The following is a 17,957-nucleotide window of genomic DNA, read 5'->3' as shown; positions in this document are numbered from 1 at the left end:
GTCACACTTGAGCTGAATGTACAGCAATGAAACCAAGGGGACAGCAGAGGCAAAGGCATGAGGCCAGGGAAGTGTGAGGTATAGTAGAGGCTCAGTGTTGCAGGATGAGGGTGTGTAGGATAGGGATAGATGGGAGGTGAGACCAGGGCAGGTGGGGCCAAGTCACCAGGTGCCTTGTTGGGTGTATTAAGGAGCTTGGGCTTTATCCTGAGGGTAATGAGGAGCCCCTGAAGGTCAGTAACTGGATCAGATTTGCATTTTAGAAACTTCCCTCCAATGGCTGGAGTAGAGGATGGTTGTACACGGTCAGGAGGCCTCCCAGGAGGTGGAGCAGAAGAGAGAGAGATGGAGAGACAGAGAAACAGAGACAAGAGAAGAGAGAAAACCTGGAAAACGGCAGGGGGGTAGAGAGTGGAGAGCAAGTCTGAGGATGATATAGGATGTAGAATTGGATGGCTTGTCTGGTCAAAACTGGAGACAGGGGAGGGACAGGTGAGCGGGCGAGGCCTGTAACCGGGTGGGCAATGGTGCCAGCTAGGGTGGAGAAGAGAGATAAAGCCAGCAGTTGAGGACAGTCTGGATCGAGCATCCAGCAGATAGTGGATGTTTTGCCCTGAAAATAAAGACTTGGTTGGCATTCGAGAAGAGGTGGTGGCTGAAACCACTCAGTGCATATAGAGGGTCCTGGGCAGGGAGGTGGGCAGGGCCCACAGCCCCTGGCTCCCAGCAGCTGTGTTTATGTGGGAGAATGTCTGGTATGTTTGGTATCTGGGTGTTTACTTCCCAGGGTGCTCGTGGGTCCCTGGTGTTGAAATGTGGTTCCTCCACGGAAGGGGGAGGGTCCCAGCAGGCACGGCCAGGGCTCGACTTGGAGGCTTGAGGGCGGTCACTCAGGCCTGCCCACTGACAACTTGTGTGCCCTGAAGCACCCCCACCCTGCAGTCGGCCCCCAGGGCTCCTTTTATGCCAGGTTCTCTCTGTGTGGGAGGTGGGCCCGGGGCAGCACTGGCTTCACCTAGAAAGACAGGGCAGCTGGAATTTTCAGAGCCCTTCCTGTGTCCCCAGCTCTGGGATGAGACTTAAGTCGTCATGGCAACCCTGTGCAGCACGGCTCAGTATCCTCCTTGTACAAGTGATGCTCAGACAGGCTGAGGGACTTGCCCGGAGCACTTTTTTAAAAAATGTTTATAGAAAATTTTATTCAACATATAACATCTTCCAGCCAAAAAAAAAGCAATACACAGGAAGAGTTGGTGTACAGAGCTGCTAGGGTAGACCCAGGCCGTCAGACCCCAGAGTTCACGCTGACAACATTGATGCCCCGAGTCTCAGATAAGCCCGCTTCTCTCTGCCTGGGAGAGTTTTCAGTCTAAGATAAGTCTTTCAGCCCTTCAGTACTCTGCTTAGCACTGCGGGTTTGACTTGATTTTTCCCTCTCGGTTTCGGCTGGGCACCTGCCTCACTGTCCTTTTCTCTATTGTTTTGTCCATTGAGAATTTCTGTGTTTGCCATGCCTGGGGTTACCGAGTGTCACTGCTCTTTCTTATCCTGATTCTTTGAGGGTCTGTAAGAAAAGACCCTGATGCTGGGAGGGACTGGGGGCAGGAGGAGAAGGGGACGACAGAGGATGAGATGGCTGGATGGCATCACTGACTTGATGGACATGAGTTTGAGTGAACTCCGGGAGTTGGTGATGGACAGGCAGGCCTGGCATGCTGCGATTCATGGGGTCGCAAAGAGTCGGACGTGACTGAGTGACTGAACTGAACTGAAGATACATATTTGGAAATGCTTATGAAATGTCAGGATTCAAAAATCACATCTGGGTGACTTGCCACCGTGTGAGAGCCACGTGGCTGGCAGACAGGGCCTGAGAGTCATGACTGGAGCGGGGTGGGCCCCCCTGCTGTAAACTATGCTGCTTTTGTGCTACACTCTTGTGTTAATTGCGCAACAAATATGCTTTACTTAAAAATACCCAGGCAGATATATGAAATAAATAGCCAATGGGAATTTGCTGTGTGACCCAGGGAGCTCAGGCCAGTGCCCTGTGACAACCTGGAAGGGGTGGCATGGGGAAGGAGATGGGAGAGGGATTCGGGGCGGGGAGGGGATACATGTATACCTGGGGCTGATCCATGTTGTTGCATGGCAGAGGCCAACACAATATTATCCTCCAGTTAAAGCACTTATCCTTCGATTAAAAAAAAAGAAATACCCAGGCAGGAAAAAATAAAACGGTCATTGTCCTCACAGTTAGATGCTTAATAGTTCCATCCCTGGGCACGGAGCTGAAAGGCTCAGTCGGGGTCTTGTTACCAAGACCACCCGCCCTTCGAAGAGCAGAAGATGCTCAGGCCCTGGGCCCCAAAGGCCTGGATTCGAAGCTGTCACTGCCCTTTGGGCAGCCTTGATGTCTTGATATCAAGCTTGATATCATGAGTTTGCACATCTATGAAAGTGAGGAAGATAGTAGGCCTGTCCTGCTTGGCTTCCTGAGACCATTTAACCCCCAGGGCCCCGAATCCCCAGGGTTTCCTTCCTGCTGAGGTGACCCACCTCTCTTTGCTCAAGAGCTCGTCTGCATCCAGGCTCTGCCGCTTTCCCAGGTCTTCTAGAAGCATTGCTCCTGGGTAGGCCTTCTCTCCTGGATTCCTGGGGACCACCCTCTGCACACCTGGCATCACCTGACTTCACAAGAGCGGGACCCTGGTGTCACACGTATCTTTCAGTGGCAAGAGGCAGAAACCTTCTCCAGCTCCCTGAAAGCCAATGGAGGAATTTCCAGGGTAGATTCAGATTCATCATGGACCCCGAGGAGACGAAGCACAGTCAGGCCTCTGCAGGGGTGGAATCAGCGTTCCTGTCTGTCTGCTGTCTGTCCCTCTGTCTGTCTGTACCATCGGCCTGTGGCCATGTCTCTGGGTTTCTCTCTTTGTGGCTCTGCCCCGTACTCTCTGTCTCTCTCTCCACCCATCTTGTTTCTCTGTGTTCTCTGTCTTCCCTGTATGTGTCTCTACCTTTCTCTGTCTGGAGCTCCCTCTGTCTCTCGGTGTTTGGACAGGATGCGGCAAGCCAGATGCCCAGCGTGTGACATTTAAGGAGACACCCAGCCTCCGGGTGCTGACCCTGCCCTGGCACAAGCTCCAGAGATGAGCACCTCCTTAAATCTGTGCCCTGGGCCCCTTGCTCACCACACCCTGTCCAGGCTGTGCTTCTCTCACTCTCTCGCCCATCCCCTCTCTTTTTTCGACTCGCTCCTGTAACCGAATGTCTGTTTCTGTCTCGACTCGCTCCTGTAACCGAATGTCTGTTTCTGTCTTGCCGGGTGGTCTCTGCTCATCTCAACACATCAGCAGCCTGATCCTTCTGCTTCTCTGGGTTGAAATTGATTGTCCAGCCTGCATACCCTCCGGCCCAGCAGTTTAGTTTCAGATTTCCTCTTGGTGAATACAGTCCAGCTCAGGTCAGCCACTCATACCACATACAGTCAGCTAGAGCAGGGGCCAGGGTTGCCCTGGGCTTCCTCGGGGGACTTGAGAACAGGCTGTCTGAGGAGGGACTGCTCAACAGTGAGGGCCTCCTTGGCCGTGATCCGGACCCCCAGGTCTGGCCCTCCAAGGTGGAGGATGGTGCAAGGGCCCGCCACCACCTCCACCCCATCACTGCCAGAACACAGACAGCTTTGTCCTCGGGCCGCCCTGGGAATTGAAGAAACCCAGAGCCAGAACCCAGCTGAAGGACAAGGAACGATCTGCTTGCTCCACCCGCCTGCCCCCACTCACCCCACCCCGACTATGGTTTTTCAAAGTCTTGAAGCTCAAGCTGCCTCCTCCTCAAACACGCTGGATCCTCCAGCTGTGTCTGCAGAAAAAGTCATCATCTCCCGTTCAGGGTTCCGGTTTTAGATGTTGGAGTCGTGTGCGGCGAAAACACGGCACTGTCTCTCACCCACGCGGGACCAGATGCCTAGAGGATCTAGGAGAAGGCAGCAGCCTCAAGCCCGGGGGGAGGGCCGAGCCAGTCTCCAAACAGCTCCAGGCAGAGGGTGCAGCCCATGCAGGCCCTGTGAAAGGAGCCAGAGGGAGCCCATGGGGATGCAGGCCTGAGGGCACTGCCCAACCCTTGTCTTCCTTCAGGCAGGAACTCAGCTTCTCTTTTCTCTGAGCCCTCTGGGGGGCTTTTAAAGAGCCGCAGGAGGACTGGGGGGAAATACAGCACAGTTTCAAAGGGGAAAGTGTGGCGAAGGGGTTGTGCAGCCATTTCTTGCTTTATTGGGTCGTGTGAGCCAAGGCAGGACACAGGCATGGGAAAGGCCCAGGCGTGGGCTTGGAAGCCAGCGGTGCTATGGGTACCGGGATTTTGGGGCTTAAGTACACATAGCCTGATGCTCTCACGTCCTGCATGGGATTCGTGCACTCGCCACAGCCATAGGGAGCTTCCCTGATAGCTCAGTTGGTAAAGAATCTGCCTGCAATGCAGGCAGAGACCCCGTTTTGATTCCTGAGTCGGGAAGATCTGTTGGAGAAGGGATAGGCTACCCACTCCAGTATTCTTGGGCTTCTGCTGTGGCTCAGCTGGTAAAGAATCCCCCTGCAATGCGGGAGACCTGGGTTTGATCCCTGGGTTGGAAAGATCCCCTGGAGAAGGCAAAGGCTACCCACTCCAGTATTCTGGCCTGGAAAATTTCATGGACTGTCCATGGGGTTGCAAAGAGTCGGACACGACTGAGTGACTTTCACTGTCTTTCACTTTCACAGCCATAGGTGGCCTGCATCCCAAATCCTGACTCCGTCTTCAGGCCAGTGTGTTTCTGGGGAAGGCAGGACCCGATTCCCAAGCTTTGCTGGCCTCCTGCAGACAGAAACATGAGGCCATCCCTGGTGGAGAAGGCTCCTTAGAAGCCCTGGAGCAAAGGTTATGCAGATACAGGCAATAAATCACTTTTGTAATTATAGAATTTAAGCCTGTGGCATCTTTCTCTGAATCTTTCATTCCATTCATTCATTTGACTAACATTCGCTGTGCCCCTCCTAAGTGCCACGTTCTGTGCCAGGTGCTGGGGTTACCCGGGTCCCCCGTCCTCCAGACTAGCAGGGAAGGCAGCTACCTATGGAAGCTGAGAATTACGGTGGGGTATGATGGAGGTTCTTCCAGCAGGGAACTCAAAGGGCTGTAGCACTGAAAAAGCAGTTAATTTTTTCTTTTTTTCTTTTTTTAACCAAACTTTAGACTTTTTATTTTGTACTGGGGTATAGCCGATTAACAATGTCGTGGTAGTCTCAGGTAAACAGCAAAGGGACTCAGCCATACTTGTATCCATTCTCCCCGAAACTCCCGTCCCATCCAGGCTGGCACATATTGTTGAGCAGGCTACTGTGTGCTACACAATAGGTGCTTATTGGTTATCCATTTTACATGTATCAGGGTACACATGACCATCCCAAAGTCACTAACTACCTTTACCCGCTGGGTACCATAAGTTCGTTTTCTAAGTCTGTGAGTCTTTCTGTTTTGTAAGTAAGTTCATTTGTATCATTTTTTTTTCCACATATAAGGGATGGCATGTGATATTTCTCCTTCTCTGTCTGACTTACTTACACTCAGTATGACACTCTCTATGTCCATCCATGTGGCTACAAATGGCATTATTCCATTCTTTTTAATGGCTGAGTAATATTCCAATGTATATATGTACCACATCTTCTTTATCCATTCTTCTGTTGATGGACATTTAGGTTGCTTATATGTCTAGGCTTCCTGGAGGAGGGCATGGCAACCCACTCCAATATTCTTGCCTAGAGAATCCCATGGACAGAGCCTGGTGGGCTACCATGCCTAGGGTTGCAAAGAATTGGATATGACTGAAGCAACTGAGCACAGCACAGCATGTCTTGGCTATCATAAACAGTGGAAAAAGCAGTTAATTCAATCTGGGGAGTCAAGGGAGCCTTCCTGGAGGAGGTGGCGTTTGCTCTTGAGGGTTGTAAGAGTTGACCAATAGGAAAGGAAGGTTATCTCAGGAGGCCTGGTAGACTTGGAGAAGGTGAAACATTTGGAGTCTAGGGTGAGGGTAGGAGGGGACCGATGTGGCTGCAGAGGGCAGGAGGAGCAGCCCCCCCATCTGGGTGTCATCCTGGTTCAACTGATGTCTTAAACTTCCAGCGCTGAGCCTCTTTGTGTCTGCTGCTTGCGCGGCTTCCGTTGTCTTCCAACTTTATGTAGGATGAGGCCCTCCACAGAGGTAGAGGAGGGAGCCAGCTCTTGAGGGACAGAGGCTGTATCTCCCAGGTTCTGCCAGAACCCGGGGTTTGCTCTGGGAGAGGGGCCGGAGGCCCTGCGCGTCTGGCAGGGCCCAGGTTGCACACATCACCTTGGCAGTTTGTGGGCAAACCCTCTCAGCCGAGGGGAGGTTGCACTGCCAGCCACTTCCTCCAGTTCCTTCCCTCTGCCTGTCGTCACGGTTACCTCGGCCTTGTTGGGGGTGAGGTAGAGGTTGGGCGGAATCAACTTTGTCCGGGTTTCTATTTCCCCAGATGCGGGTCAGCCAGAGGAGCTGTCACTTCTGGTTCAGTTTCAAAGGAGGCCAAGGGGCTGGGAGGTGCTTGGGTGCGGCCGTGTTGACAGGGCACCTCTCCAGCCAGCCTCCCAGGCCGGGAGGGCGTGGGTCAGGGAGAAGCTCCAAGGTGGTGAACCAGGAGATGGGGCGGCCCCTGCCAGGGCCTATGCCGGGGGCCGTGGGTGCTGGTCTCCGGCTCACCCCTTGGTCCTGAGTTCCCGGAGCATGCCGGGAATGCAGGCAGGGAGGCTGTTTATTTTCCTGGCCTGCAGCCCTTTTGGGCCGAGACCTTGTTCCAGGCCTCAGGCTGCCAGAAGCACCCCCACTGGTTCCAGAAGTGAGAGGGTTGGCAGGCCCAGGCTGCCCGACGACTTCTCCAGTGGCCTCGGACTCTGGGCCACGTCCAGCCCGGCCGATCCTGTGGGTCGTCCAGAATCCCCTAGCAAGCAGTGGACCACGAGAGGCTTCACGTCCAAGTGATCCTGATGGGCTGGGGCTGTGGTCAAGATCAGGTTGGGTGAAGTCGGAGAAATCAGAGTGGGAAGCCTGACTCTATCATCTCCTTGCTGGAGGGGCTTGGGCAGACTGCGCAGGTGAACCTTAGTCTCACTGTCTGTGAAGTGGGGCAGTCAGGGAACTTCCTCATCAGACTGTGATGTGAGGATTATAGGACCTATGTTGAGAGCACTGAACAAAGAGGGCAACAGATGGCAGCTCTTGTTATTATTAATGATATTAAACAGTAATAACCACAGCTCTGGAAGTCCATATTGGCAGGCAGTGAGCCTCTTCTCTCCCATTCAGTGGGCCCTGTTTCACACATGATAAGATTCCTAGTGTGTGTGTGTGTGTGTGTGTGTGTGTGTGTGTGTGTGAAAGTCACTTAGTCATGTCCGACTGTTTGTGACCCCATGGACTGTACCCAGGCTCCTCTGTTTGCGGAGTTCTCCAGGCCAGAATACTGGCGTTGGTAGCCATTCCCTTCTCCAGGGGATCTTCCCAACCCAGGGATCGAACCCAGGTCTCTTGCATTGCAGGCTGATTCTTTACCAACTGAGCCACCAGGGAAGTAAGTCTAGAGATTCAGAAGCCTCCTCTGTCTAGGTCCTGAGAAGGGCACTTTGGGGAGCCCCTGCAATCTTGGGGTGCAAGTGGGTATCCTGGAGAAAGAAAATGCAGAGGCAGCGTGCGTGTGTGATCAGTTGCTCAGCCGTGTCTGACTCTTTACCATGCCAGGGACTGCAGCCCACCAGGCTTCTCGGTCCATGAAATTTTCCAGGCAGGAATACTGGAGTGGGTTGCCATTTCCTTCTCCAGTGCATTGGCAGAGGGAAGGACGAACCTGGTGAGGGGTGGGAAGACTGCTCCATCATCAGGATAGAGCTGAGGGTTCGGAAGGACCTGAGAGGGAGGACAGGGAGTGAAAATGGGTGGAGCAGAAGGTAAAATCAACACTCATGCTCAAGGTGTTTTGAAAGGAAATGCCTGGGAGCTGCTGGCCTGGAAAACAGTGCCCAGAGGCTCGGGCCAGGCCAGAGAACAGACCGCCTGTTGGGTGTCACCTCTGAGTGAGGCGATCGCCAGGCTCCAGGCCTCCTGAACTCTGGCAGAACCCATGTGGCCCTGCCCTCCTGGGATGCTGATTCCTCCCCGGGATGCCCACCTGCTTCGTGAGCATCCTTGGGACCAGCTGGGAACCACTGCATCCCACCTGCCGAGAGGCCAGTGGGCTGGCAGGGCTGCTCACTCATGGTTAGGTCATCCGTCTGTCCATCTATCTGAGTCTTGGGAGGGCAGCCAGCCGCCAGGCTTGCCTCAGTGTCTCATCTGTGGCTCTTTGCCCCCACAGCTAGACGAGGAAGAGGAGCGGAGGAAACGGCGTCGGGAGAAGAACAAAGTCGCGGCGGCCCGATGCCGGAACAAGAAGAAGGAGCGGACGGAATTTCTGCAGCGGGTGAGGCGGGCAGTGGCCAGGGTGGGCCCCGGCCTTGTCCTTTAGAGGCTTGTGTGCTGGTAGCCCAGGAGACAGCATCCTGGGCCTGCGGAATCAATGCATGCTCACTGGCATCAGCCTGGGCGGCCACGACCCCTCTGTTCCTACCCTCCACTCCTATCCAGTGCCCCCTCCCTGAACTGAGATGACCCAGGGGGCAGCCTGATCACAGGAAGGCCAGAGCCTATGGAAGGAGCCAAGTTCCCCGCCTCCAGCTGAGGTATAGATCCTCGGCGCTGAGGGCCCAGGTGGCCCAGGACAGGTACTCCCCATGCTGGTGCACTGAGGGCTCCCAAACTTGTCTGGCGTGGGTGCAGATGAAGTTGGTGATGGCTCCCTGCACGGGGGCAGTGCATGCAACCATGGGGCAGAAAAAAACCCCTCCCTCAAGTGCAGAAAGCTCTTCTGGCCCTGACTCCCATCAGCCTGGACTCTGTCCCACCAAAGCTGACATCCCCCTACTCACCCCCAGCTCTTGGCTGCTGCCTCCAGGACCACAGAAGTCAGCTCTGCACACCGAGGCGAGTGGAAGGCTGCCTTGCCTCATGGCCCTCAGAGCACACCCCTGCCCTTTCATTTGGAATGTGTCAAACAGGCATTTGTTCCTTCTTCTGTCCCTTAGGATTTCCCTCCTATTTTTGTTTTTCAGAAATGGTTGATGACTTTGAAGGGACATGACCAAAACGCTAATTGGTCCCAGCCAGTGGTCTCCAGCCTCCCCACTCCCAATCTGTTGTTGGTTTCTAAATAACAATAGTGACAGTGCAGAAGAGTCATGTCCCAGGTCAGGCTGCCTTCTACAGTGAGCCGCAGTTAACAGTGGCTGCTGACGTTTGTGACGGAGAAGGCAGTGGCACCCCACGCCAGCACTCTTGCCTGGAAAATCCCATGGACGGAGGAGCCTGGTGGGCTGCAGTCCATGGGGTCGCTAAGAGCTGGACACGACTGAGTGACTTCACTTTCACTTTTCACTTTCATGCATTGGAGAAGGAAATGGCAACCCACTCCAGTGTTCTTGCCTGGAGAATCCCAGGGACGGGGGAGCCTGGTGGGCTGCTGTCTATGGGGTCGCACAGAGTCGGACACGACTGAAGTGACTTAGCAGTAGCAGCAGCTGACATTTGTGAAGTGCGGCCCTGTGCGAGGCGCAGTGTGCGTTTTATTGCGTTATAGCTGTATGAGGTAGGGGCCTGCGTTATTCTCAGTCTGCTGATGGGGACACTAAGGAAGGCACGGGGGTTAAGTAACTTGCCCAGGTCACTCAGCAGTGACCTGGGAGAACTGAGATTCGGCCTGAGGCTAATTTCAGAGCACCTGTCTTCAGCACTCTGCCCTACTGGCTCTCATCCATTCATTCCTGGGTTTGCTCATTCGTTCTTTTGCTTGTTTATTGATGTGTGGACAAGCAGTGTCAAGCGTATACTGAGTGCCTGGTCCTGTGCTCGGTGTGCTGGGCACACACCACCCAGGACTAGTCCTGGTCCCTCCTGTGGGAGCTGGAGAGGCGAGGCCAGGTTGGCCTGGGTTTTCTCTGGAGGTCGATGGGTCTCTTCTCATTCTTGCAACAAACAGAGAACAAATCGGAGGTCACGGGTGTCAGTGCCTTGGGGCTGTGTGTGCACCTCCGGCTGTGAGCGTTTCAGCAGGGGAACAGTCAGTATAGGTGGGACTTAGACTCTGGAGCTGGAAGCCCCTCAGAAGGGATGGTGGACAGACACCAAGAGGGAAGGTTTCAAGAAATTTCTAAGACACGGGTCTCACATAAGCCTTTAAGATGGATGGAGTGTCACACACCTCATTTCCAGCCCTGAGAGCCTGCAGAACTGGGCAGGGCACAGAGGGAACACTCATATTCCAACCCCGCCTTCCAGGGCCTGTCAGACAGCCAGCAGGCAAGGTGTGCCAAGTGAATGCACACCAGTGACACACTAGTGTCACCAACGGTCAGTGCCAGATGAGCGGGCAAGCTGCTCTGTGCATTCCAGTGACATGGTCTGAGCACCTACTGTGTGCCAGGCATTTCCTGGGTCCCGTTTATTCTCATTCCACTGAGCACCCTGCCGATCCCCCTTTTAGACACGTACCTGTAGCACAGAGAGGTCAAGTTCCTTGCCCGAGGTTACCACTGCCAGCGTGCAGTGGAGTCAGGGTTCATCCATCCGTTTGCTGACCCATCCATCCCTCCTCAGTGCCGAGTGAGTGCCCGCCGCACAGTGGGCCCGCAGGCCGTGGCTGCAGGGGTGGCAGGGGAAAAACAGGGATGGGATGTGTGCTGAGCATGAGGTTGGGCGAGCCCGGCGGGGCGGGGCTGTGAGCACAGATGGGGGCAGGGAGGGGCGGCTGTCCAAGTCGAGACTGCAGAACGACTCCTGATGGGTACATAGACCAGGGGCGGGAGCCCACTTAGGGAGGGACAGTGCTGGAGGGGTCACCACCAACAGCCAAAGCGCAGGCCAGAGGCTGAGGTGTCGTTTAAGGTTGCGGTGATGGGATTGAAAAGAACGCCGGTGTGGCTAGAGTGCAGGATCCACGGAGAGAAAGGGGCCCAGAGCCTTCGCGTGTGGGGTGGTCCCTGTGCCGTCTTGTCCGGGGCAATCCCGCTTTAACTAAGCCTGTTGTCCTGGCCTGGTTATTAAGAGCACCCTCTTTCACTCTCATGCCCTGTCCCTTTAGGATGAAGGAGTGTGCAGTGCAGAGAGCCATGGGAGGGTTTCAGGAGGAGAGGGACACACCCTGTTGCTATGGTTACAGCAAGGGGCGTGGACTGGCCCCCCCCTCCCCCCCGCCCGAGTGGGCAGATCGGTTACATCGCTGTGTTATCCCCCAGGGAGGAGAAGGCAGCTGTTGACCAAGAGAAGTGCATGGCCTTGGGGTCTGGGAGGGGGGCCTGGACAGTTCTGTTGGGGCCCACGCCCAGCCCCTCACCATGCTCCCCTCCTCCCCTCTGACCATGGAGGCTGAGGCCACGTGTAAGGGTTAAGGCCCAAAGGCGGAGGCTGTGTGGACAGTCCGTGCCTGATGACATGAGGGATTCTCTTGTCGTTTATTTTTTAACATGTCAAATATATACAAGGCTCAGAGGTACAAAGGTGTATGTGTGTGTATGTGCACACACGCACACACACACGTGCGTACACACATATGGGCTTCTCAGGTAGCACTGGTAATAAAGAACCCTCCTGCCAACGCAGGAGACGTAAGAGACGCAGGTTGGCCCCTGGGTCAGGAAGATCCCCTGGAGGAGGGCACGGCAACCCACTCCAGTATTGTTGCCCGGAGAATCCCATGGACAGAGGCGCCTGGCAGGCTGCAGTCCAAGCATCGCACAGAGTTGACGTGACCGGAGCGGATGCGCACACGTGCACGCAAACACACATATATGTACAATATCACAAGTCACCCTCCCATCCTTGACCCCTGGGGACTCGTCCAGGCTAGGCTATTTCTGTGGCATCTCACATGTCATCTGCCTCGACCAGGCAAGGCCCTGAAGGAGGCAAGAGGCAGGCCTTTGGGTCAGATCCCTTGCCCTGCAGGTCCCAGGGCCACCTGAGCACCTCTGCTGTCCACGGGCAGGAGCAGTGGCTGCTGTGGGGCCGCCTCTGCAACTCCACTGGGCCGGACACGGTTCCCTGGGAGAGGGCAGCAGTTAACACCATCGCACGCTCCCCTGGTGCACATGGCTCTTCAAGGCCCCTCTCTCCTTGACGGCCACAGTGACTCTGGGAGGAGGCAAGGCAGCCACATCCACTTGCTCAGATTCTGAGACTCGGAGAGATTCACACAGTGGCCAAGTCAGGATGGGGACCCAGAGCTTCCTCCCCTGCCCGGCCCTCTACTCACCCTCCCCCTGGGGATCTTGTTCACAGCAGCCTAGCTGGCAAGCGGCAGAGTCAAGATTTTAATTCAGGCAGGGCTTTGGGGCTCAGAAGTCTGCATCAGGCTATTTTTTTTTTTTTACAGAAAAAAAACGTTGGGAAGTGGAGCTGTATTTTAAGTACATTAGGGTAACTTTGAAAAATAAGAGTCAGAGAATCTTCATGCTGAAAGTCCCCTGGGCCAATCATATTTTCTGTGGGGGTGGGGGAACTGAGGCCCAGAGAAGGGAAATGACTTGGCCAAGGGCACACTGCTGGGACACCTCAGCCCCTCACCCTGTATTTTCTCTACTGCCTTCACTGACTGCCACAGAGGAGACAGAACCTCCTTCACATGCATTAATTCCATTCTGAAATGACAAATGGTTTCATTTTCTCCAAGGCAGTAAATATCTACCAGAGGCAAAACGATAAACAAAAATGCAAGCAGAGTTGTTCACTTCCTAATTAAGGTGTGAAGATCCTAGCCCATGTTGATTGAATTAATTAGGAAAACAGATTAGGTAATTGTTGTTCTAAAACCACAAACCACTTCTACAATCACGGCTAAAAAAAAGATTTTTCAAAACTCAGTTTATACTTACCCAGTAAATAAGTATGTAGCATCAACTAATAAAACAGAAGAAAATCAAACAACAGAGCAGCTAGTTACAGCCTGACAGTCAGACTGTCAAAGCGCAGGCTATTCCATGATGTACCCGTACATTTTCAAACCAGCAGAATGTCATGCCATTGCTATGATAAATGCATGGGGAAGCCAATTAGGCACCCCACTTGGTCTTTTTGTGTGATACAGATGTGAGGTGGGTGTGATGTCTTCTCAAGGGCGAGGATATGTGTGTAAGCCTGCCAGACCCTGCCCCTGGCATGTCCCATTCTAACTTCCATTTCCAGCACAACCCAGCCCTTCCTCGTCCTGCCCACCGCCCTCCAGAACTGCTGCCACCTCCCTGCTTCCTTGGACCCTCCCCCATGCTCACAGGCTACTGTCTACCCACCGCCCACTCTGCAGACGCAGGCAGTCTCCCAGACCTGCCAAGTTTTCTTGGAAACGGCCTCCTCCTCTGCTTCTCCTCCTTTGCTTCTTCATCCCCCCTTGCTTGTGGCTTAAAGCAAAAATTCCTTAAGCCTCCCTAACCCTTGGTTTACAAAGTACCTTTCCCACTTGAAGTCATTTAATCCCCCACGATCATCGTTTTTTTTTTTTTTTGCAGAGGAGATAACTAGGGTTCAGGGAAGTTAGGAAACTTGCTCTTGACTCTGATTTCCAAACCCCGGGTCTGGCTCTAAACCCACCTTCCCAGCTTGGTGCCCTGATAGGTCCAAAAGTGACGTGTGGCCATCCGGGAGGATTTTTAGTCTCTTAAATGCGTCTGACGCGCTCCCGCGTCTGCATCCTGGTTCACTCAGAGCTCGCTTCTTGAAACATCTTCCCACTCTCCCACTGACTTTCTCTGCTCAACCAGAGTCAACCCATTTCTCCAAACCCAAGATCAGACCTGGTCATTCAGCCCACTCTCAGAAGGTCTTCTAGACCCTGGAGGGCTGATGGCACTTGATAAGCTCTGCCTGGCTGTCTGGATCCTTCTCCCCCTTGAGTGGAAGCTGCACACGATCCATGTTACGGGCTCATGGACCTCGGGGCCCCTTAGAGGGTTCACTGCACAAAGCAGGTTCTCTGCACTTGCTCCTGGGTGGATGGATTGAACCGAGACTCCTAGAGGCAGCAGCTCAGAGGATTTGAAGTTGGAGCTTAAATTGTGTCTGGGGGGAACCAGATGGTCAGAGACATTCCCATAGTCACCAGCTTGTAGACCCAGTGAGCAGGCAGCCCCTACCTGCCCCAGATTCATGGTTCCACATGGGGTCTCTCCTGCCTTCAGAGGCTGTCTGCTTGGGGTGTTAGGAGAACAGTGGACCAGCCTGGCTTCCCTGTCGCCCCTTGTCCCGCTAAATCCAAAACCACCCTAGCTGGCTTTCGGTATTTTCCCCCCCTGAGCATTTTTTCCTTCTTTGAGGCTTTTCTCCCTCAGCGTCTTGTCCCGAGGACTGCACATCTCAGCAGTTGTGAGTCCCCAGGCGCTGTGCTGCTTCCACAGATATGAGTACAAGGAACAGCTCAGTCAGCCTGGCTGGTGTGGGGAAGACAGCAGCCCTGAGGCCAGAGGCCCTGGGGATCTCTCAGCCCCGGCAGGGAGGGGCCACTCAGCCCATCACAACCACAGCCCGTTCTTTGTCGGATGCGGGTTGCCTGGGCCTGGCAATGGACCGGATGCTCCTTGTGCGCTAAAGGATGACTAGGAGCATCCCTGATCCCTACCCTCTGAATTCCAAGGGCGCCCATCCTCCCCAGTTGTGACAACACTAAGTGTCTCCAGACACTGTCAAATGTCTCCTGGGAGGCAAAATCGCTTCTAGTTGGGAATGACTGGTCTCAACCTTTGCCAGCCTTTGGGTGAATTCCAACCTCCACACTGGTTATATGTTTTTAGATAGAGTCCAGGAAATACCAATTCAGGCGCTTCCGTATTTTACCGTGTTGACTCCCGAGCATTGAACTGGTGTGCCCATCACCTCTCCACATCACAAACTTGTAAGTAAGTAAGTGAAAGTCGCACAGTTGTGTCCGACTCTTTGCAACCCCATGGACTGTACAGTGGGAGAAGGCAATGGCACCCCACTCCAGTACTCTTGCTTGGAAAATCCCATGGATGGAGGAGCCTGGTAGGCTGGGGTCCATGGGGTCGAGAAGAGTCAGACATGACTGAGTGACTTCACTTTTCACTTTCACACATTGGAGAAGGAAATGGCAACCCACTCCAGTGTTCTTGCCTGGAGAATCCCAGGGACGGGGGAGCCTGGTGGGCTGCCGTCTTGGGGTCGCACAGAGTCGGACACGACTGAAGCGACTTAGCAGCAGCAGCAGCAGCAGCAGGACTGTACAGTCCATGGAATTCTCCAGGCCAGAATACTGGAGTGGGTAGCCTTTCCCTTCTCCAGGGGATCTTCCCAACCCAGGGATCGAACCCAGGTCTTCCGCATTGCAGGCGGATTCTTTACCAGCTGAGGCACAAGGGAAGCCCAAGAATACTGGAGTGGGTAGTCTATCCCTTCTTTAGTGGATCTTCCCAACCCAGGAATTGAACCAGGGTCTCCTGCATTGCAGGCAGATAGATTCTTTACCAACTGAGCTCTCAGGGAAGCCCCATGAGCAAGAAAACTCCCCATAAATCAAGTCAACATCCTTTCCTCACCCTGGAGCCTCTCCAACTGAACTGGAAGTTCTCTGGAAATCTCACTTGGGGTTATTTAAAACCACATTTTGGATCCAGAAGGGTGACTATTGATTGCCTCCCAGTGGGCAAAGATTCTAGCTAACAGGGTATAAGGAAGAGACTCCTTAAATAATCATAGACCGATAACCAGGAAGCACATGTTTTAGGAGAAATTACGTGACCACACTGGGCTTGTGGATGCCACAGGCCAATATATCCCCAACATGCATTTATCACACATAAAGCACTTTCTGTGGCACTGCCATCGTGGGCCACCTCTAACCTCTCTGTGGACCCTCCACGCATCTGCTCTGGATCCACTTGGCCTCCATTCTTCTCCCACCCTTTGTTTTTTGTGCAAAGGTCCTGAGGCAGAAGAGTGTTTGCTATATTTGAGCAACAGCAAGGAAGCCCCTGGGCTTCCCCAGTGGCTCAGTGGTAAAGAATCCACCTGCCAATGCAGGAGATGGGTTCAGTCCCTGGGTCAGGAAGATCCCCTGGAGAAGGAAATGGCAACCCACTCCAGTATTCTTGCCTGGAGAATTCTACGGACAGAGGAGCCTGGCAGGCTACAGTCCATGGGGTCACAGAGAGTCAGATACGACTGAAGCAGCTAAACAACACCAGCAACACAAAGGAAGCCACTGTGGCTGGAGTGGATTGAGTAGGGGAGGAGAGGGGAACATGAGCCAGGCTGGCCCCAGGATATACCCTAGATTCATCCCACTAACAACACAGGCCAGTGTCTGGTATGACGGGCAGGACCTGAACAAAATCAGTTACTCCAGGGGACTCTGTAGCAGATTCTGTGCTTCTCCAGGGGGAAACTGACAGAAAATAGACAAAGGCCAGCCTGGAGCGCCCTGTGACTACCTAGGTGGAGAGCTTCTCCCTGGAGCTGGTCCCCACTGAAAGCTTAAAGCCTCATCTCTGTTTTTGCATGCAGGAATCTGAGCGGCTGGAACTCATGAACGCTGAGCTGAAGACCCAGATCGAGGAGCTAAAGCAGGAGCGACAGCAGCTCATCTTGATGTTGAACCGGCATCGTCCCACCTGTATCGTTCGGACCGACAGCGTCAAGACACCTGAGTCAGAAGGCAACCCTCTGCTTGAGCAGCTTGAGAAGAAGTGACCGTGGGCTGGGAGGAGGAGGACAAAGGAAGAACGAGGAGTAGGAGATGGCAAGAGGGAGGAAGAGGAGGAGGGCACCAGAGGGCTCTTCTTTGGTGTGTGAAAAACTTTACACCAGAGGCTCAGCACAGCCAGTAATTGGCCGGGCCTTTTTTTTTTTTTTTTTTTTGTGAAACTCAGATCAGCCGCACAAGGGGAAGAGCCGGCTGATGAAACCCAGAAGGACCAAGCGCTGAGACCAAAGTAGACTCGAGGGTGGGGCTGTCCCGCTGGGGCCCAGCTCCAGAGAGACAGGACAGAGGCACCTGGGGCTGGAAAGCAGCCTCAGGCACTTCTCTGGGCTCTCCACCAGGGTACCCACTCCAGGGACCTCCGAGCAGCCAGGAAAAGCCATGAGTTGCAACCAAACACGCGGCTGAGGATCGAACTGAGTGACACGGCCATCTGCCTGCCGACCCTGATGCAAGGCTGGAGAGAGAGGGTCGAGATGCGGGGCCCAGCGGGGCCCTGCTGGGGAGCGGCAGCTGGGTGCATCCTGGCCGGCCCTGCTGGAGTTTGCTGTGGGCACGAGGCGCAGGCGCCCTTCCAAAGCACATACTCACTGAATGTTTACAGACTGGCTGTCCTGGCAGGGCTTTCAACTGCACATGTTTTTTATACTTTCTTTTTTTTTTTTTTAATATTTTTTACAAAAAAAAAAAAAGATTTTATACAAGCAATATATATATGGATTTCTATAATCACTCGATGTGATACAGTATAAATATGCTATGGTTTGTTTGTTACGAACAAATATCCAGCAGTTATGGTCATTGTGTGTAACTTCTAAGTACTGTAGTCTCTGGGTGTTAGGGGGTGGCCGGGGAGGGGGTGGGGTGTGTTTCCATCCTGGTAAACCCTTCATAGTACTCAGTCCTGTATCACTCAGTAAACGTTACTCTTACTTACCTGGCCACCTCTTGTAGTGTCTGCCTGGGGAATGGGGGTACAGGGAACACTTGGTCACCCGTGGTGTGTAGTGTTAGAGAATGTTTGGAGCATCTATCATGGGCCCTTGGTTTTCACAACAACCCTTCCCAGGTAAGTCTTTATATGCCCATTTTACAGATGAGGAAGTCGAG

General features: G+C 53.8%; 1 protein-coding gene across 2 annotated transcripts in view; it reads left to right on the top strand.

The window, feature by feature from the left end:
- JDP2 (Jun dimerization protein 2) overlaps nucleotides 1-17,546 on the top strand; it is a 45,286-nt gene extending 27,740 nt beyond the window's left edge. For both annotated transcript variants that reach the window (XM_070377496.1, XM_070377495.1), the window contains exons 3-4: nucleotides 8,409-8,513; nucleotides 16,652-17,546. In XM_070377496.1, the coding sequence (XP_070233597.1) occupies nucleotides 8,409-8,513; nucleotides 16,652-16,837 (291 nt within the window). In that variant the 3' untranslated portion in view covers nucleotides 16,838-17,546. The remainder of the gene's footprint in view (nucleotides 1-8,408; nucleotides 8,514-16,651) is intronic.
- Nucleotides 17,547-17,957: the final 411 nt, after the last annotated feature.

This window comes from Bos mutus, chromosome 10, assembly GCF_027580195.1.
Source record: "Bos mutus isolate GX-2022 chromosome 10, NWIPB_WYAK_1.1, whole genome shotgun sequence".
In the NCBI taxonomy this organism is placed as follows: Eukaryota; Metazoa; Chordata; class Mammalia; order Artiodactyla; family Bovidae; genus Bos; species Bos mutus.
Note: the sequence above shows the minus strand (reverse complement) of the source record. Positions and strands in the feature narration are given on the sequence as shown.